The following is a 21,248-nucleotide window of genomic DNA, read 5'->3' as shown; positions in this document are numbered from 1 at the left end:
CTTTTGTGACTCCATGGACTTGTAGCCTGCAGGCTTCTCTGTCCATGGGATTTCCCAGAAGAATATTGGAGTGGGTTGCCATTTCCTTCTCCAGAGAATCTTCGCAGTTCAGGGATCAAACTCATGTCTCCTGCATTGGCAGGCACATTCTCTACCGCTGAGCCACCAGGGAAGCACACACGAACAAACAAGAATATCTTATATGCTTTAAGCCCTTCAGTGAAGAACGCTGCACAGGATGTCTGCCACCTATTCCATGGGCTCACACCTCAGGAAAATGTCTCTCACTGTGATTCTGGCTTAAAAATCTTTAAACATGTTTCTGCTTATTCTTCCTCTCCTGATATAATCACAAGATCTATTTTCCCAGAGGCTTTCATTTTAATTTTAGAAATTTCTCTTCCATTGACTTGGCTTCTAATTTCTTACACAAGTTGCATCTGCCTCTTAAAAAGCCACAAAGTAAAATTCAGCCACTCCTAAGATTTCTAGAGCTGCCCCAGTTACCATAACTTTTTCTTCTAAAGCCAACTCGCAGCCCTTGGACCGTGGCTGAAGTCTATTCGTTCTTGTCCTGGTTACAAAGATCTGAGAGGATGTAGGAGGTCAGGAGAAGGAAAAGAAACTTTTCACAGGAGGCCAAGAAATGGTTCTTTTGGCCCTGCTCTAAGAGTCTGAGTGGAGTGGAGTTGAAAAACTAATTCACAAGTTTTGCAAATACCTCACTGTGTGAAGTTATAAGCATAAACCATCTAGAAAAGCCAAACTAGATGTACTGCAGAAAAATTAGAGCTAATTGTTTACATATCAAGGAAATGCAATAGGTTCCCTTTAAAAATAGCATGTTTCCTAGATTCAGCTTTCCTTGGGTCCATGAATATGCCACTGACAAGTCATGAACCCCTCAAGTCACCCACCAGAGGGAAATTTCTCAAATCAAAATGGGGGCCATTAGGGGAAAAGAATGGTGGTTTTCAATTTGCATGCACAACCACTGCAACTCAAAGAAATTCATCCATCGCTAAGCTTTTTATTATCAACATCATCATTATTTAAAAGCTTGGGGAACACGGAAGAGCAGGCAGGAGGTAGGGAGGCACCAAGGCAATGTCTTCATGTCTCCCAGGGTACTCCTCCCAGACGTATCCTAGCCCAGCCCCAGCCTGGCCCCCTAACTGACCTCCCCATCCCCCCACATCCCTATGCTCACCCTGCAGCTGCTCGATGAGCGTCCATGCCATCCGAGAGCCGCTGGCATCAAACACCACATGGCCCTGAGGGGGAGAAACATGTGGAGGAAGGCAAAGGGGATAAAAGCAAGAGCGAAACGAGAACATCAGGGCCTCTTTGAATCCTTATGTTTTTGAAGTAATTGAGCTTCTGAATGAATTCTATTTATGGCATTTGCCTGCATATAGGACATACCCCAGATGCCCATACCCTAGATTTTAGAAACATTATTCTTTGGAAAAGAAGCTTCACCTAGGAGATTTGAATGGGAAAAATCCCCAGATGGAACACCAGGGGACCTGGCCTCTGGCTGTGTGACCTGAGCAAGTCACCAAGTCCCTCTGGATGCTGATTTCCCCACTTTAAGAGGAATAGGGAGAGGATCTTTCAGGCTGCTTCCTCTATTAAAATCCTGTAATTTTCATCTGACTCATAAATATCGGGACTGAGAGAAGTGAGGGGAGAGGTTGGAAGAAATGGAATATATCATCGTTCTTCTAGACTTCTGTGGGATTTTCTGGCTTAGGGGCTCCTACTTCCCTGGTCTGAGACTGATTATTGCAGAGAGGTAACTGAGACAGAAGGCATGTCTCCAGATGGGAGGACTGAGGCCAGCAAAGGGGTTGCTGTAACTCACGGAAACACCCTCAAAGGACGAGGAGTTCATTGCCCGGTAGATTTGGTCAGTTATGGTCTGGTTGTTGTAGTTGAAGTCTTCCAGGCGCACACCCGAACGGCCGCCCCCTCCGGACGTCTTGTTGAGGGCCAGTGCTAAGGCCCAGATGGCATCATAGGCTAGGGGTGCCTCCTGGAAGCCTCCCGTCTCCTCGGGGTGTCGTTTTAGTCGTTTGGTCAGTTTCTCCACAAATTCCTGGGACGTCTAGGAAGGGAAGAACAGGTCAAAAGGATTGGAGTAGGGTGGGCTTCTGAGTCTGGCTCTGACACTTTGACTTGAATGGATGGTTTGTGTTCTTGTCAGATTGAGCCTCTGTACATTCAACATCTTTAACTATACATGCGCGTCAAAGATCAGAAGCTACTAGACTAGAGCAGGGGTTAACTGGTTCCGATGGCCTTAGTGTGCACAGCTGCAAGCTCAGAACTGCAAGCAGAGAAGTTTAATAAATAGATACTCTGCATAATGAACAGCAGAGAGAATGAAATGAAAGCAGAGAGAGAGAGCAAAGCAAAGATGTGGCCCTGCCAGTGAGGAGCTGCAGCATTGGTGTTCTCTCAGCCTTCAGACTCTCCCAACAGAGCTGACGCAGGAACTAACAGCTCCTCCAAGTCTGAAAGAGCCCAGAAAAGGTGACACCACAGCCTTCCTCGCCCTGTCAACCAAAAAGATTTTTCTTTAGCGTGCTAACTTCCTGCCATCCTCATGTGCTTTCAGTTCACTGTCTCTTGGATGGTTTTCAGAAGACTAGGGATTGCAGAAACACCCTTCACACATTTGAAGTCGATTATTCAATCCCTACCCACACCCCTCCCAACCTTACATCTTCTTTTTCCAAGAAAGCTAAAAAGAATAAGAGCTCCTTTAACTCTGTCATGAAATGGATCAAGAGAGCTGAATTTCTATACCCGGCAGTAACACTGTTTACCTAAATGACTGCAAGTAAATTGCTTCTTTTTTTGGAACTGTCTTCTACATAATGGGGAAAATCATGTCTGCCCTTCCTTACCTCCCAGAAACCATACCAGGAAAGGCTCAGTGTCCACCTCTTGACAAGGCACAGCTAACACACAGGGGCACCACACAGCTCTGTTTAGACTTGGAATGTGTTAACATATATACATGGGCTTCCCTGGTGGCTCAGACAGTATAGAATCTGCCTGCAATGCGGGAGACCAACATACATACATACTCTAATGAAGGGATGAATAGATGAATGAAGAATAAATATGAATCTCTGTTCCAGATGCCCCGCCTACTTTCCCTTCTATTCAGCTTTCTGGAGACACGGGGGAATGGGAAATGCAAAGGATGTGCAGTGTGCTGAGGTAGAAACAGCCCAGGATTGAAGACAAGGAAGGCTGCACTCTGCTCCTCCTGAGGACAGGACCAGGGTCTCTTCTGCTCCTAATCCTCAGCATCCAGCACTGTGCCTCACCCATTCTGGACAAACAACAAGTGTCTATAGATGAAGGCAATGAAATGTGATTATCTATCTATCAACACCCACTCAATGTACAACACCAAGAGTGAGCCCTCTGTAAACAATGGACATTGAGTGTTAATGACGTAGCAGTATAGGTTCATCAGCTGTAAACACTCTGGTGGGGAATGCCGATAATGGGGGAAGCAGGGAGTGGGGCAGGGAGCATATAGGAAACCTCTGTGTCTTCCTCTCAATTTTCCTGTGAACTTAAAAACTGCTTCCAAAAAAACCATCTTTGGACTTCCCTTGTGGCTCAGTGGTAAAGAATCTACCTGCCAATGCTGGAGACATGGATTCAAACCCTGATCCAGGAAGAATCCACATGCCGAGGAGCAACAAAACCCATGTGCCACAACTATTGAGCCTGTGCTCTAGAGCCTGGGAGCACATCTACTGAAGCCTGCATGCCTTGGAGCCCATGCTCCACAACAAGAGAAGCTACCACAATGAGAAGCCCATACATCACAACTAGAGAGTAGCCCCTGCTTACTACAACTAGAGAAAGCCCACACAGCAATGAAGACCCAGCACAGCCAAAATAAATAAATAAATAAAATTATTTTTCAAAAAACCATCTTTAAGAAAAATGTCCATTGGATGGATAAGTGGAAAGATGCCTTCTAATTCCAAATAATCCACCAAGCTGCTATTTAATCTCAAACAAGTTATTAGATTTCACTATGGAATTATTCGGGCTTCCCTGGTGGCTCAGTCAGTAAAGAATTTGCCTGCAATGCAGGAGACCTGGGTTTGATCCCTGGGATGGGAAGATCCCCTAGAGGAGGGCATGGCAACCCACTCTAGTATTCTTGCCTGGAGAATCCCCATGGACAGAGGAGCCTGGCGGGCTGCAGTCCATGGAGTCAAAAAGAGTCGGACACAACTGAGCAATGAAGCACAGCACATGGAGTTATTTGGCTTTAAAGTGGGAGTGATATTAACTACCTTGAAAAGTTGTTATAAGGATGAAATTACAACATTATAAAATGCTGAGTATAACGTTACATTTTCTCTTTCAACCTCATCATTATTACCAATGTTCAAATCTGTAATTCCAGCTCAATATTTCAAGTCCTAAATCTCTGTCTCTAAGGCATTTGTAACTATATAATCAGTAATCTCAAATTAAAAATATCTAAGAATAAGCTTTATTTTTCCAACACTCCCCAGTATATAGGACTGAAACCTTAGGATCACCTTAGACTCTTTCAAATCACCGAGTCCTCTTAATACTTTTGTGCTGAAATGTTTCATTAATATCACTTCTTATACAGAATAATGTTCATCATAATTATAGCTGATATCTACATTGTTCTTATTATTGTCCTCGTATATGTCAACTTATTTAATTCTCAGATAACCCAATGAGGTAAATACTATATATGCTCATTTTAGAAAGTGACAAGGAACCTGAGACACAGAACAGTTTCACCTGCTTGAAGGTATGCTGCTAGCACATGGCTGAGCTGGGATTCCAATCCGTTCAAAGTCCATTCGCTTCCAACTACCCTGTAAACTGGAATGTCTCTCTCCAATAGCACCTGCTCAGCAGATAGCAACTAGCCTGAGCAACCTGTCAGCCTCCAAGCCCATCCAGCCTTCAGTTCAAAGTAAACCCTGCATCCAAAAATCACTCAGACAGGAAGGGAATCATCTGCTCTGCATGTCACTCTACCCAGCCCCGATCCTCATACTCCCCTGGCTTCCGGTCACCACCACTAACACACTTGGATACGGGGAGCACCACTGCCCTCAGGCATGACTAAAATTACCAAAAAGTCTCTCCTCTTTGGGTCAGCAATGATGGCTATATATTTTCAAATAGAAATGTTATAAGGCGGCTTAAGGAAAATGACAAAAATTCCACAAAACCCATAGAAAATAGTAAATTATTAATGAATTACCCAAGTACCAATGTATGATCCTAAATTTTTAACAGTCCTGTTGGCAGTCTCTATATGTGAGAACAGATGTCCAGTGGTGATCTAAAATGTATATCCTGAGGTAGATTTTTATTTTCTATTGTACCCAACTCCTCTATCCCAACCAGAATTTACTGACAATCTTTTTTTAATTTTCCAGACTCTTTAAAATCATTTATTTAATTAATTTTTATTTTTTGGCCTCTCCTGGTGGCATGTTGGATATTTTCCTGACCAGGGATGGAACCCTCCTGCCCTGAACTGGAAGCATGGAGTCTTAACTGCTGGAATGCCAAAGAAGTCCCCATATCTTATCCCCAGGTATACTGCCTCATACCTGAGCTCTAGTACAGCTCCAGCCTGGAGCTATTTTTCTCCAAAACCACTCTAATCCACTCTCCCATATATGGCTCCTAAAAACTCTTTCTCTAAACCAGAATTTCTCAGTCTCTGCACTATTGACATGTTGAGCAGGATAATCCTTTGTTGTGGGGATGATCCTTTGCATTGTAAGTTATTTAGAAGTATTCCTGGGGACTTCCCTGGTGGTCCGGCAGCTAAGACTCCACATTCCCAATACAGGGGGCTGGGGATCGATCCCTGGTCAGGAAACTAGACCTCACATGCCACAACTAAGAGTTCGAATGCCACAACTAAGACCCAACACAACCAAACAAATATTAAAAAAAAAGAAGTAGTATTCCTGGCCAACTCATTAGAAACTAGTTGTGACAACCAAAACTTCCCTAAATATTGCAACCTCTGATTGAAAAACACTGCACTACCAGGCCTCAAAGTGTGGTCCCCAGACCAGTAGCATCAACATCTCAGGGAACTTGTTGAAATGTATTAAGTTTCAGTCCCACTCTAGACACACTGAATCAGAACTTCCAAGGGAAGAGCCCAGTCATGGTTCTGATACGGGCTAAAGTTTGAGAACTACTGATCTAAATGCAAGGCCTTCCTTACAGAGAGAAGACAACTCTGCTTTTCTTCTAAATCTCCTCGGTTCTGGGTCGTAGGCTCCACCCTTGATTCCAATCCACTTCTCTTGGTCCTATCTGATCCATCTATAACCTTGTGTCTAGTTAATTATTAAGATGGCTTCTACACTCTGAAAAATCTTGGCCTCTTCATCTGGCATTTTAGGCTATCAAGCAGGCCTAGCAATACCTCTAGACCTCAAAGGCAGGCACCATCTTTCTCTAGAGACCAAGAGTCAGAAAGAGATCCTCCAACTCAAAAGCCCAGGGGCCTATATACGCCCAACTAAATCCCTGTTTCCTATCAGGGCAGAGGAGCAGAAGGCACTATTGGCAGGTCCTGGGCTCAGCGCACCAACCAGCTTTTCTGGCTTCAGTTACCACCTCCTCTACTTCCCCAGGGTCTCAGGACAACTCACCTCTCAGGTGATCTACATGGAAACGACATGGCAGAATTTTTCTATCATAATTTTTCAACAAGATCCCTTGAAAATGTCACAGCACAGTATCCATGATTAAAGTACACATAGCAACTGACCCTTCCATCACAATCCACTGCCAGAATAAACTTCCTGAATCTTATCTCTCTCTTGCTCAAGAACTGTCATCTGCTAAACAGTGTTAGCTGATATAAGGGCAAGCTTTTTAGTGAGACTTCAAGGTTTTCCATGGGAGGTTACAGAGCAGATGGTTTCGAGTTAGATTCAACTAGAATTCAATTCCAGCTTCACCACTCAGCAGCTGGTGACCTGTGATAAATCACTTAACCTCTCTGAGTCTCAATTTCTTGGTCTATAAGATAGAAATGAAAAATCTACATCAGAATATCACTATGAGAGTCACTGAAATCATGTGTCTAAGCTCCTGGTTTACTATATAAAAGTGATTATTACTACAGCATCTTAAAAAGATAAGATATTCTCAGGACTTCCATGGCAGTCCAGGGGTTAAAATTCCACACTTCTGATGCAAGGGCCATGGGTTCAATCCCTCATCCAGGAATTAAGATCCTACATGCCTCGCAGTGTGGCCAAAAAAATAAAAAATAAATAAGATATTCATATGGTTTTACAGTTATTCACGTGCTCCTAGAATGCTCTCCAAGGTAGGTATTCCAGATCTGGGGCTGTACCTGAATAATAAGCAGACACATAGGTTTCCCTATCAAGCTCAGCCAAGATTCTCATACTCTTTAGTGCAGTCCTGAACCAGAAAGGAGGCTCCCCACCACACCACACCCTACCCACTTATGCCCCTCACCTCTAGGCTGATTCCCACATCAACCAGTGTGTCTTTTAGCCCAAGATCTGTCACTAACCAGCTATCTGCAGCTAACTGATTTCAAAAATCCCTTCTGCATTTAAAATTCTAAAAGAAAATCATTTTTTAAAAAGCATCAGGAGCCAAGCTAATTGAGAATCAAGAGTGAATACTAAGCAACTCTAAAGTGCTCTGAAGTCACCAAGAAAATAAAATGAATTTTTGCCCAGGAACAGCGCTGCTATAAAGGTGTGATTGCAGATGCAGCATCTATATTGTCATTAATACCTCTCCCTCATTTGACTTCTTGCCAACTGCTCCTTGTTTCCATGGTAACAGCCCTGCAACTCATCAGGGGCCCGCTGAACGTACCACTCTCTTAAGTCCCTCTTTCCTGCCCAAGGAAGTCATGGCAGAGATGGAATCCATAGAAAACACAATGCACAAGTTGAGGATGAGCAGAGGCCCCTTGCCCTCCTAAACCTCCAAGCCCCATACCTGCTCCCCACCTAAGAGACTCCCTCAGTCCCTTCCTCCTGCCCAGAGGCCATCTTCTAAGTCCTCACACACTCACCATGTTGGAAATGCTGCGAGTGTTGGCCGGGTTCAGCATGACGATCTCAGTGGTGATGTGGCCCTCCACCGCCTCGGTCATCTCGTCAACTGTGCAGTTGATGGACGGGTCATAGATCTTGAACCAATTGTCAGCATACCACCCGATGAGGAACCAGACATACTTCTTCCCAAAGAGCCGCTCCTTGTACACCTGAGTGCAGAGGAGGAGTGGGGCTGGGTCTTCGTTTCATTGCTTTGTCTTATCTCACATGACACTATTCAGCCTCTTTGGATTCAGAGAAAAGCAGAGCATTGAAAAGAGAAATCTACAAGTCTGGGGGTAATAGGGAAGGTTCAACTACTTCTCCTTCTAAGTGTCTCCCAGCCTCTATTTCTGAGTGGCCATTTCCAGCCAGACAGGAAAGATGAGATTCTTCCGGCTCCTCTGGAAACACAAAGTGATAGGAAAATGAGACCTGGAGAGAGTGTCACGTGTGTGAGAGGCCAAGATGTGGAGTCAGAGCCAACAGACAGGAATTTCATATTAATCTTATCTGCTGATCATTTGCTCAGAGAGGCAAAGAGGAGAGCCCAGGAGACACCCAAGGCAAAGAGCCCACCCAGCACCCCTCCTTTCTCAGATTCCAACTCCACCTCACAAAAAACTTTCCGGGCTTCAGTCTCATAGAAAAGTCCCACGATGATCCGGGCATCCTGGCGCTATGGAATGGAGAAAGAATAGAGCTCCTGAGGGATGCAGGAAGGGGCCAAGGCAAGCACTTTCACAGCTTTGACTTCCTGTCCCAAGGCACTCAGTGTAGGGTTCTGTTTAATGAGTAGTGGATAAATGTCAACTACAGGATGAAGCTAACCTTCCCCGGGAGATGCTTCTGCCTCAAAGAATCAAAATTATGTGACTTGATGCAGGTGTTAGCTAACGCTATAATGGTAATCAAACTGCAATAGATTAATGTACCAAATCAACACATTACACTTCTTAAATTTATACAACATTGTGTGTCAATTATATTTCAATACCAAAAAAAAAAAAAATCCAACCCGTCCCTGTCTGCCTCTTTTCCCACCCACTACTGTTCCCCCCACCCAGACCCTTACAGGCTGGGCCCACCAGCCCCCACCAGCCCACCTTAAGGTTTTTGACGGGCACAGCTGGATCCGAGAAGAAACTCTGACGGAAGGTAATCTCGATTCCAGCCTCCTTAACCCGTTCCTCCAGGTCGTCCAGAGTCTTGGGAGGGGATGAGGAACAAACAGAGGAAGCACAGGGTGCACAGTGGAGTAAAGCCTGGAGGTGTCACCTGGGACCACATACTCAGAACAAAGGAAGAGCGGTTCTGAACCAACCGCTCTGTCCCCTGTGGGAAGAGTTTGAAGGAGAGCTTCTGGGGTCTTAGGACATGGCTTCCTGCTGGGAAGGTACTTGGTGAATCCCTCCTGAGGCTCTGAGTCCAGGGAAGTCACCCCATCACCCCACCCCTGCCTGACAGCAACAATTGGGGAAAGGAAAACAGAAGAACCAGGAAAAGACAAGGCAGAGTCTGGTCTAGGCAGGATGATGTCAACCTCAAGAGGCAAGTGGGCAGATAGACAAAAGGATCAGAGAATGTCCTGAGTCACTGAGAAGGTTGGGGGAGGATTAAAGAGTCACCGAATATGAGAGTGAATAGAGGACCCAAAGAATAGAATTAAAGAGAGGGAGCAGACTGTCTTCTTCGGGTAAAGAGCCAGGTATTTCCTTTCTACCCCCCTCAAGTCTCCCTTTTCCCCCTCCACCTCTCCCTGCACGTCTGCACCTCCGAGTCAATTACAAACCACATGCACGCACGTGTCTGTCTGCCTCTCTCTTCTCTCCCTCCTCCCTGGCTCCCTCTCTATTCCCTCTCTTCCCATCACACACGCCCACCACCTCCCCTGGAGTGCCTCTGGAATCTACTACCTCCCCAGGTTCTAGTTCCATATTCTCTCCCTCATCTTACTTCAACTTTAAAATGAACCTACTTTAATAGAACTGGGTTGCTTGGAGTCTATCTGTCTGGGGGATAGAGGCATCAAAGCAGGGAAAAATTAAAGATCCTAAAATCAAAAAGTTGGAGAGGGTCCTGAAAATCCAGCTGGTTCACTCCTCTGGTTACAGGAAGAGTATGCACTTAGCCCACTCAGAATGTGTCCTCTCTTGATAAAGAACCAAGGTCTTTGCCCCCAAAAGGAATCCCGTGTCGCATCCCTCTGGGCTGGGATTTGAGCCCAGGCACCCATCACCCCATCCATCCTCACCGAGGTGAAGACCTCAGTGGTCTGCTGGATGGTGGCGATCTTCTTCCAGCCCCACTTCTCGAAGAGTTTCACCCGGGTGGGATTGTGGAGTGTGGCCGACGGGTGAGTTCGGAAGAAGGTAGGAAAGCGTTGTCGGTTCGACAGGGCCGGTGAGCTGGAGCCGTAGGAAAGCTACGAGAGGAGGGACAGCCTTCTGTCCCAGTGTGTTCCTGGCAGCCTCACTAAGAGAGCTCCTTCCACCCTTCCCTGCCTCTGGGCTTCTCTCCCTCACTCTCACCAAGCCTCCCTACTTCTGCCCAAGGAAAAGTGATTCTCAAAAGCCCCCTCCCTCAGGGTACCCTTTCACTCATCTGCCTTCCATTCCTTCTGATGGTGAGCAGGCCAGCTGCAGCCCTGTCAGGCCACTGCTGCTAGCAGGCCAACTAGCTCAGGTCTCCAAATGACTCTGATTTTGGAAGCATGGCCACTGTGGTCCTCAATACACCCCCCTCTTTTGTAAATGGCCCAAGACGGGACAGCCCCACCTTCTGGCCCTCAGGGCCCCGCGTACCACAATGAGGTTCCACATCCTGGCAGCCTCAGCCACGAGCGTGGAGACAGAGCTGCAGCCAGGCATGAGGATGATCTTGATGGGGTCGTTGTAGAGCAGCTCGTACAGGTACTTGGTGGCTTGGCCCGGGTCACACTGCACGAGGGCGAGGATGGAGGGGGTGATGGAAAGCTACCCCAGGGCTCCTCCCCTCCCTGCAATTCCTACTCTCTTCTTTTCCCCAACAACCTAGTCACTTGCCTAGTTACCCATCCCCCTGCTGAATCTCTTCTCATTATCCCCATTTCTTCTCTTTCCTGAGTCTCCTTTCCCCTCATTCGTGAAACACCCTTCTCTGCCTCCCACCTGGCACCTTACCCACACCCTCTCCTGCATGCCCTCTGCCAGTGTGCATGCAAACACTGCCTTCCCTCCTCTCAGTGCATCCTCAGACACCCCCTAGCCCACCTTCCCTCGACGACCCCCTCCCCTTTTCCTTAGGTTTCTATGCTCCAAACACCTGTGAGTAGAAAAGAGTCTGCAGGAATATGAATAAATTTTCCCCCAAGTCCCCAGACAGCCTTTTGAAAACCATATTATGAAAAGTCCTCCCTCACCTCTGCAAACTCCCTCTCCCACCTGCTAGTTTTTTTTTCTTCCCTCTTCTCTTATCAGGGCTAGAGACACACAAACAGGAGAGAACAGGGACAGACCCCCAGTGGGTCCTGGCTCAGTGGATTCATGCCCTCCTGCTGGGCTCTGACATTTGGTGCATTGGGAAAAAAAGACATTCAGGGGCAGAAGGGGGTGGGGAGAAACAAGGATGAGGGAAGAGCTGGGGAGAATAAATAGAATGGGATGCTTGAGAAACCAGATGCTTTCAGGGGTGCCTGCAAGAGAGGGACAGAGCTGGGAAAGTAAACAATGCAGAGAGCTAGAGGGGCGGAGGGGAAGTGAGGGGAGGAACAGCCAGCCGTGGGGCTCCCACTGCCTGTTCCCCTCCTGCTGAAATATGACATTTCAGAAGCTGCTGGAGCCCCAAAGGAAGGGGGGAAGAAATGGAAGCCAGTGGGGAGCCAGGGCAGAGGGGACAGACAGGAGGACTGGGGAGGGTGATGGAGGGCAGGGCAAGTAGAAGGAAATAAAGAAGGCCCCCTAGGGCCTGCTCACTTCCCACTGAGGCCTGACATTTGGGACACGGTGGGAAGTTGGAGAAGGGGGAGTCAGGGGAGGCTGGCCCATAGAAACTCCCTGCTGCCCACCCAGGCCTACCCCTGCTAAGGGCAGTGTTCAGTGCCTGCTCAACTGCATGTTTTGAAGGTTTGCATCCCTCTCACTTGGGCATCTTTGTGTATCTTTACCATCCTCACGTCCCAGCTTCCTGCATCTATCACTCCAGATCCTGCCCCCAGCTTCTCCCAAGGGTCCTCAGTGGTCCTCCCTTTCTTGTCTGAGGGGAGGTTATTAGGAACCATGAGGACATATAAGAACACATAAGAAACGGACAAACAGGGCAATGTACAGGACCCTAATGTCTTTCCTTCTGTTTCCTGTTTCCTTCCCTACATTCTCTTGCACTCCTTCCCCCTTCCACACTCTATCCATCACTGCACACTCCCTTGGCCACATGATTCTCACCCTCTCCCCAATAGACCAGAACTGTCTTCCTCTCTCTCCTTTCCTCTCTCTCCCAAGGAGCAAGGATCCGGATTTGCAGGCAGGAAACGACACATTCCAGTTTGTCTGCCTTTTCATCTCCCCCTCTCCGCCTCTGCTATTTTCTCCTCCATCTCCCTTCTCTCAGGTCCCCATCTGCTCCCCAACACCTCCAGGGAATCACCTGTCATGGTGGATGAGTTGGAGCTCACACCCAGGGCTCCCCTAGCTCCCCATACGATCCCTTATCCTAAAGCCTGCACCCATCCCTCCCTGTCCCTCTCCCCAGATTCCCACTCCCATAGCCAATTACCATTCTTCTAAACTGACTCCTCCATGGGATCTGACCCTCTTTCTCATCCTGCCTCTCCTACACTAACTAGTTCTTTTCCTGTGTCCTGCTACCCTTCCTATAGGCATCCTGGGGTTAGCCACATAAGATTTTTATTGGTGAAAATGCAGACCCTTGGGACTCATCCCTGACCGAGGAATTAGAATCTGGATTCTTAACAAACTTCTCTGGTGAGGCTTAGGTACACTGAAGTTTGAAAATCACTGTGAAAGTGTCAGAAGAGATTCAAAGTTCCAGAAGAGTCCTTGTACCCTCTCCTACTCAAGCATCCCATCTTCAGCCCCACCTCTGCCCCCTCCTCCCTCACACAGGTATTTCTAGGTGTACACTGCTGTTCTAAAGAACGACTATAAATGCCCAGTCCACCCCAGGTGTAAGATCACCAGATGCTCACCCACCCCTGTGCTCTTTCACTCTCCCCCAAACCCTTAAGTCTCTGGGGCCTTCTGGGAGAAATGATAGATTTGCGCTCCCAAATCACCTTGCTTGCCTGGGCCACGTCCTCCCCCATACTCCTAGTCATTCATGGGGGGACTGGGGTGGGAAAGGAATCTTACAGAACTACCCCCTATTACCCCTGGACCTTTTCCCCTCTCCCACTTCCCCCTCTCCCTAACCCTACATTCCATTTCCCTTCTCACATCTTAAAAGGCCACAATGCTGCAGGGAAGACAAACTCAAGAGCCAAGTTCCACAAGACACCCCAGGGTCTCAGGCTGTCACCACTCCTCTTGCTGGCCCCCCTCCCCCACTGCCATTCTTTCCTGTTCTTTCTCCTCCCTGCATTCTGACTTCTTGCCATCCCCATGCTCTTGTGGGGGCTCCTGTGTAGACCTCTAATCCCCTTCATTTTCCTAGCGCCTCTGCCCATCTCTTGACCATTAGCCTTCCTGACTACAGTAGACCACAAAACAATTCCACGATCTAGGAATCCACAACAGGGTTGCAGACGGAGGGATGAGAAAGAGTCAGGTGGGGACCCAAGCTTCCGTGCTGTTTGTTGTGATAAATAAACTAGAGCACTCAAGTCCCTCAACATTTTCCTGATTGGGTCCCTATTCCTTCCGCTCCAACCTGCTGCCAAGATTTACCTTGTTACCATGGTAAATGTAAACCCCTGATCCAGCTCCATTCCCTCCATCCCCCAACCCACCCCAGGGTTAGTTTACTCCCGGGAGGAACCAGATCGGCTTGTTCCCTAAAGCCATCACCAGTTTTTCCAGCTACCCTCGACTTGGGCACTTCCAGGGGTCTCGGAGAACAGAAGGGTCTGCCTTGCAGCGTGATTAACCACCTCGAACCCCTAGACCCTCATCTTGAACCTCCAGCCTCTGCCACTCTCCCCAAGCTCCCACAACCCCCGCCTATCTCCAGCTAGTCACACATAGGAGGGGTCTGCCTGGCAATCGCAGACGCGACTCAGACTAAGGCACGTGCAGCAGGCCCCCTGCCCCCACCCAGCCTCCACCCCCCCACCCACCCACTCCCCTGTCCGGGGCTACCTTGCTGTCGTGGTGGATGAGCTTGAGCTCATAGTCCGGCAGGATGTCCCTGCGGCTATTCACGTCCTCCAGCGCCATCTCCACCGCGGGCTGGCAGGCCTGGCCCCCCGGCCAGCCCCCGCTCATGGGAAACAGCGCCCCGATGTACACAGCGCGCCGTTCTGAGGAGGGGTGCGGGGGGACCCGCGGGTGAGGCCGCGGGAGATGAGGGGAGTGGGAGGCCCGCACCAGAGTCACCCCCACCGCCAGCACCACCAGGACCAGCAATGGCCACCCAACCCCGGGAGAGGGGGCCCCCGGACCCATGGCAGGGGGCGGGCGAGGGGGTGGGAGCTGCTTGCGGAGGGGGACGAGCTCAGGGGGGACACTTTTCCTGGGGAGGGCTGCTGAGGGGCTCTCGGGGAGGCGCCTCCATCCCTGGTTTTGTGCGGAGGAGGGAGATAGGGTCTCGGGAAAGCAGGGAAGGTTGGCCTCCTACGGCCCCCACGGCTCTGGCTCCCGCCACCGCCGCCGCCACCGCGGACTCTCCTCGCGGACTGACTGACCGACCGAGGGGAGGAGGCGGAGAGAGAGGCAGGGCTGGGAGGGGGCTCTGACGTCACGGGCGGCGCGCGGCGGCGGGGAGGGGGTGGGGGGGACCGAGTTGGGGAGGGAGGCAGGGGGCGGGGACCGAGGCGAGAGCGGCTGAGGGAACCTCAGTCTGAGGGGAGGGGAGGAGAGGGCGGCCGCGACCCCCAGGGTGACAGGGACGGACGGGGAAGGGGAGGGTCCCAACCTAAGGGAACGTTCGGGGAGGAGGAAAGAGGGCAAGGGGTGTGCCAGGAGGGCGGGGTGGGCGGAGGGAACCGCGGGTGGCTGAAGCTCTGAGGGGCGAGGGATGGAGACGCGAGGACGAGAGAGGGACGCGAGAGAAAAGGGGCTGGCACCTGAGCGTCTTAATGGGGGTGTGAATAGATGGGGTGAAGGGCTGAGGGGTGGGGAAGAGGGCGATGGGAACGGTTTTGGAGAGAAAGAGAGAGCTGGGAGGGGAAGGCTGGGGTAAAGGCGTGGAAGTGGGGGGTGCGGATGATGTGGACAGAGCAAGAGAACAAGGAACTGGGTGGACAGAGTCTGGACAGAGAAAGGGTGGTGGGAGAAGGAACTGAGATGAAAGAGAAGGGAAAGGGCGTAGGGAAGGGAAGGATGTGGGGAGGCGCTGAAGGTAAGGGAGAGTGAGGCCTGGCAGTGGGTGATATGGGTGGGCCGGGCTGATGGAGTCAGCAGGTGAAATCCTAGTAAGGGGGCAGGCAGGAAAGGTTCCAGAGAAGGTCGGAAGGAACCCCACCGGGGCAGGCGAGGTGGACGCTCCGGGTCTCCCAGCACTCTGCCGCCCCCTGCTGGGGCTCTGCCATTTGGCAGAAGCGGAGTCTGGAGGAGGCGGAGCCGAGGGGGGTGCAGCCAGGCAGGGAGATGGGAGGGACCGCAGCCTCTCAGAAAACCGGGACTGGAGGCTGGAAACAGGTAGGGAAAGAAAGGGCCGGCCGCGTACTGGGGACTGGGGTGAGTAGGGGAAGGTGGGGCAGGGATGGGGAGGATGAGAACCCACAACCTAAGGGGCAGAATCCCTGGAGGTGGAGGGTGAAGAGTGAGGGGTAAGAGGATTGCAGTGCACGCGATGAGGGTTTCTGATCTCACCTGAGTGTGGCGTTCGATTCACTGGCAGCAGGAAAGACGGGGATCAGAGAAGAGTTACCAGTGGCGCCCGGCTTCCCAGGCCTGATCCCCAGCCCCCTCCCACACCAGTCCATGCCGAAGAAGACCAGGGGGGAGCAGAAGCCTGCGTTTCTGAGGGGAGGGTGCCTGGGAATAAGAGCAAGTGGGGCTGTGGGTCATGATTTGTGGTTTTCTTCTTTTATTTTTCATAGGACAACAGAATATGAGACAGGAGTGCCAACAGCTAAGACATGGGCAGATCCTGGTTTTGTGGAGCCTAAATATTATAAAATTTGGGGGTCTCTCTTTAAGAGAAAAAAAATTACAAATGCGATCGACTTGAAGCTACTGCTGTTAAAATATCTTACTCTGGCAGTTTTTACAAAACCCTGTGACCACGTGAACACATTATTAAACCCTCTATGTTTTTCTTTTCGAGCACAAGAAGAGGCCTGCATAAGAAACCCTGGAGCTTAAATTTTGTTAGTGTCATAGTTAATTCATCCCTGGATGGGACTCCCACTTCCCAGAATGGAGTGGTAAACCACAAACAGAATAATTAAAATGAAGAAAGCCAGGTCCAAGCATCTCGAGAGGCAGAGGGTCTACAAAGGTAGAGGAAGCGTGAGGTATGCCTGCATCCCAGGAGAGAAGATTGCAGAGGGAGAATCTGGGAGCCCAGGAAAGTGGGAAGTTTGCAGAACCAGATGGAGAAACAGGTAATGGACACAAGACAGATTCCCTTGGGGAATGATGGAGGTTGTCTGGGAAGTATAGAAAAAAGACTGTCCTCTTCCTTCCCCATCCCTGGATTGTTCTTAATGTTCTGACAATTCTGCCCCCACTTTGAAGTCTTTTAATTTTTACCCTGATAATTTTCCACCCTGGATATTCTTTTCAATCTTATTAATTTTTCTAAATATGACATATGGTTTATTGCTGAGTCTTTACAATAATTCAGGCATATAATGAATGGAGAGAGATCAATTCTAGAAGAGGATCATGCATAGGAAATGTTAAGTTTACAGAAAGGGACTGAGGCTGGGGGAAACTGTAGTATTTGAATCTTAAGAAGGGTGATGGAGGGTGAGATTCATAAAGGAAAGAAGAAAATGTGAGACCCAAGGGTTGAAAGCATGGGGAAGATATTAACAAGAGAAAGGTAAAAGAAGGAAGCCCTCAGCATAAAGTGGAAATGGGGAACTTCAGGAGGAAGTCTGAGGCAAGCGGATGGAGGAAAGAGTGGAGCATTCACCTCTGCCTCCCCAAAGCACCCTGTTCTCCCCACCACCCATTCCCACCCCGCTCCCATCCTCTGACAAGCGTCCTCATCCGCTGCATGCAGGCAGCTGTTCCCCTCACCCTGGCAGTGGGGCTTGGGGATGCTCCACTGGCCCTGACTACAGATGCTCCGGGAGCTGCCCACCAGATGAAAGTCGGGGTCACATCGGAAATCCACCCGGGCTCCGTCCAGAGCTGGGAGGTCCCCACCCGTCAGGAAAACCTTCCCATTTTCCAGGGTCAAATAAGACTTGGAGCAGATTCGGACTGTGGAGACAGGAAAATAAAGAGAGAGGCGAGTTGAAGAAGGCTCCTTCCCCTTAGAGGGAGGGGGCTCAGCTTTGAGTTTGAGTCCACAAGCATCCTACTCTGCGGGAAATCAGGTATTAAAAAGATAACTTCTCTAGTTTCCAGTCCGCCCTTAACCCTATAAGCATCTACATTCAGAAAAGAAACAAAAAAAAAAGAAAAGAAACAGCATTTCCATCATAGGAACCCAAGATGGAGCTATAAGCACATAAAATGGGATCTCTTCAAAGTGGGCGGTTGTCTGGCTTTGAGATGTGTAGATGTATGTAACTTTAGATGCACAATCAGATTTGCCTTATTATAGTTGGCTTATACTCCAGTTAAACTGGATTTTAACTGAGGGGGGGGGGAGGCGGGGGGGGGGGGGGGGTGGTGGGTACTGGTCTCTCCACTGGAGACAGGAATTCCAAAATGGGATGAAATCATTTCAGAACGTTTTTGCATAAACTGCCACTGGTAATCCTCAAAGAGACTAACTCACAAGATATTTCCTCAGATGGTCAGTGGCCTAATGACGGGAGGATGAAATGAAACCTGCAGGCTGCTAATTTTACTGCCTGCAATTGCACACAACAAAGTCCCTCTTACATAGTAGTCATTCCATAAATGTACTTGTGAATTTAGTTACACTGGATTTAAAGTGCTGACTTGCCAGCAATGATGCCAAGTTTGAGGCAGGAAGAATTGGCCCGAAAAGGGGAGGGGCTTTAAGAGGCTACTCACCACAGCGGCTGGGCGTGTCCATATCTGTCCAGGAGCCGTTGGCCAGGCACTTGCGCACCTTGGGCCCCACCACCTCGCGCTCCCCCCGGCACACATACTCAATCTCATAGTCCACAGGCAGGAAGTTGATAGCCTTCACCTGGTCCCGAGTCAGGCCCCTGTACCTGATGCCCCCTTCCCAGGGCGGGTGTATGATCTGGCAACCTGGGGGGTGAGTCCACAGGGAGAGAGAAACAGAAGGATGGTGGGGGGGGGGGGGGGGGGGACGAAAAGGCAGAGTCAGGAACCGGAGGCAGGGGAGTGTAGGGCGGGGTCTAGGGGGGGCAGGTGGAGGACAGTGCTGGGATGAGGTGCTGGAGGGTGGGAGAGGGGAGGAGTAGGAAGCCTTGGGCTAAAGGGCACAGCGGAATGGGCCAGGGTTAAGGCTATAGGGAGCCCACAAGTGGGAAGGGAAGGATGCTGGTTGGGGTAATGGAGAAAAGTAAGAAATTATGAAAGGGTATGATATGCAAATGACTTTGGTAAGAAAAGACTAAAGGAGAATCTGGTTGAATGAGGATGAGAGGAGAGGGGTGTCTTCCAAGGCCACCTGGGCAGCAATGTAGGACCAAGGAAAAAGCGGAACTGAGGTAGCAATGTGGGCCCGGGAAAGAGGGGCGAGGGGGGACAATGCGGGTCACAAAAGGTAGCCTAGTGTAGTAATAGGGGGCAGAGAAAGGGGGTGCTGGGTAATAATGAAGGATGATGGAAAGGAGGTCAGGAGTAGTAAAGTGGGGCTGAGCAGACAGGGTTGCCAGGCCCCGATGCCGTGTAGGGCTGACGGGAGAGTAGGGGGGATGCAAGGAAAGGGGGAGTGGGGTGGCGGGGTGCCCGAGGTCGCCGGAGAAGGGTGCACCTTCAGAGGTGGCGTTGGGGGTCTGCGCCCCGCCCGCGCCCGGGGGGCGGAGAAAGAGCGGCGCCAGCAGCAGCAACAGCAGCATCTGAGTGAGAGGCGGCAGTGAGGATCGGACCCGGGAGGCGGCCTGGCCTCCCTCCGGTCGCCTCGCGGGCTCCGACCCGGCTCAGCCCCGGGACCGGGAGAGCGCCCCGCGGAGGAGGCGGGGGCGGAGCCCGGCGCGGGGTGGGGGGAGAGGAGGAGAGAGAGCCTGTCCCCACCCTCCTCCTGCCTCCCTCGGCCCCCCCACCCTCCCGGGACTCCACCTCTCACCACCTCCTCTCCCCGGGCCCCGGCGGCTCGCCCGAGCCCGGCTGCCCCGCGCTCCCCGGATCGGCCGCCTCGCGGCTCCCGGTTCCCTTCCCCGCCGCTCCTCTGGCCCCCCAGCCCTCGGCTCGTTCCCTCCCCGCGCGCCCCTCTGCAAGCCCGGCCTCCCCCGGGCCCTGGCTCTTACCTTGGCGCGCCGGCCCGGCTCCCCGGCTCTCCCGGGCCTCAAGGCCCCAGGCCCGGCCGCTCCTCCCGGCTCCCCCCTCCTCCCTTGCTCCACCTTCCCCTCCTCCCTACCCTCCTCCCCGCGAATCCGCTTTCCAGCCCGGCCAGGGTCTCTCCCTCCGGTCTCACCTCCCCCAAACCCCACCCCCGTCTCTCCTTCCCCGGGGCGGCGGCGGCCGCGGGAGCGGGGAGCCGGGAGGGAAGGAGGCGGCGCCGGGGACCGGGAAAGCTCCCGGGCGGAGGGAAGAAGGAGGGTGCGGGAGGAGACAGGGCGGGGGGAAGAGGGGGAGACCGGGGAGAGGGCACCTCCCACAACCCAAACCCCGGGAGCCGCCCCGGATCCCGGCCCCGCCCTGGACCGCCCACAGCGCTGGGGGGCGGGCGGCGGGGGAGCGGGGCTCCGAGGTAAGGGAGAGGGGCGCCGGTGCACCCGCACACACACGCGCGCGGGGACCCGCGGGCCAGACCACTGGGAGCTGAGGAGGGGGCGAGGGGGCCCGAGCCAAAAGCCGAGGAGCTGGCGCTGAGACAGGGAGCCTGGGATGCAGGTGGAGAAAGACGGCTGCACAAAGAGAAGCAGCCCTGGTTGGGGTGAGACGGAAGAGGCTGAAGCCGACGACCGGGGGCAGGACGAGACGGGTGGGAGAGAAAGGAGAAGCCAGGGTCAGACAGCGGAGGGGCGGGGAGGGGCGGGGGTGAAGGCCGGGAGCCACCTCAGCGCGACAGGAGTTGTTGGATAGAGAAGACGAAGCTGGAGACCAGAGCGGCTCCGCGGGTCCAGCAGCGAGGCTACTCGCCTGCCGGGGGAGGGAACGCAGAGGGAGGACTGGAAGCAAAAGAAGGGGAGGGTAACGTCAAGGAGAGAAATTGAAGTAGGTGGGGGGAGAAAGACAGAAAAAAGACCGGAGAATAAAGAACCTCCAAGTGGGCAGAAGCCAGCATTATCTCCGCTCCAGCAGGGCCTAGCAATCAATATTTCTTGACTAAGGAAAAACTGGGCGCTCTAGAGACAACGGGGCAAGTGCAGGCCTTTTGACAGTTCCAGAGGCTCCAAGCTATTGTCTGTCTGGTGGAGGAAGAAATGTGCATGTGTGCACGCACACGTGTGTGTATGGTTCATGGGGATGAGTTTGGGCTGCCAGAGGAGACAGAAGGCTCTTTTGTGGGGCGCGTTGGGGGGGGGGGAGGGATTTCTTTCTGACTTGTCCTGGGAAGGGGTGGGGAAAAGCTAAATACTATGAGACTGATTAGAACTGAAGTTCTCAACCTTCAGCCCTTCAAACATCTTGTCATAAGTCCTTTACTATGCTGAATTGAAACTCATAAAGGAAATAACCTACCTACACACAGAACTTTAAAAAAAAAATGCTT

The 21,248-nt window shown here is 51.2% G+C and overlaps 1 protein-coding gene across 5 annotated transcripts in view; it reads right to left on the bottom strand.

Moving 5' to 3' along the window:
- The window catches only part of GABBR1 (gamma-aminobutyric acid type B receptor subunit 1), a 29,011-nt gene extending 8,905 nt beyond the window's left edge, over window positions 1-20,106 (bottom strand). For 3 of the 5 annotated variants that reach the window (XR_015152187.1, XR_015152186.1, XM_086369644.1), the window contains exons 1-13: window positions 19,840-20,106; window positions 19,347-19,431; window positions 18,452-18,655; window positions 17,501-17,686; window positions 16,121-16,141; window positions 14,447-14,607; window positions 10,958-11,092; window positions 10,408-10,578; window positions 9,260-9,361; window positions 8,767-8,832; window positions 8,132-8,323; window positions 1,868-2,110; window positions 1,211-1,274 (exon numbers count right to left, since the gene is read on the bottom strand). Coding sequence is in view for 3 of the 5 variants with exons in the window: in XM_086369644.1 (XP_086225770.1) it covers window positions 1,211-1,274; window positions 1,868-2,110; window positions 8,132-8,323; window positions 8,767-8,832; window positions 9,260-9,361; window positions 10,408-10,578; window positions 10,958-11,092; window positions 14,447-14,607; window positions 16,121-16,141; window positions 17,501-17,686; window positions 18,452-18,655; window positions 19,347-19,431 (1,630 nt within the window). In the remaining 2 variants the exon portion in view is untranslated. Of the gene's footprint in view, window positions 1-1,210; window positions 1,275-1,867; window positions 2,111-8,131; window positions 8,324-8,766; window positions 8,833-9,259; window positions 9,362-10,407; window positions 10,579-10,957; window positions 11,093-14,446; window positions 14,608-16,120; window positions 16,286-17,500; window positions 17,687-18,451; window positions 18,656-19,346; window positions 19,432-19,839 lie in introns of all 5 variants that reach the window. The other 2 variants (XM_086369645.1, XM_086369646.1) reach the window with 2 other exon arrangements.
- Window positions 20,107-21,248: the final 1,142 nt, after the last annotated feature.

This window comes from Bos grunniens, chromosome 23 (assembly GCF_055505025.1).
Source record: "Bos grunniens cultivar Pamir isolate PY7600 chromosome 23, Bosgru_T2T1.0, whole genome shotgun sequence".
NCBI lineage: Eukaryota > Metazoa > Chordata > Mammalia > Artiodactyla > Bovidae > Bos > Bos grunniens.
This window is presented reverse-complemented; position numbering and strand designations above follow the sequence as displayed.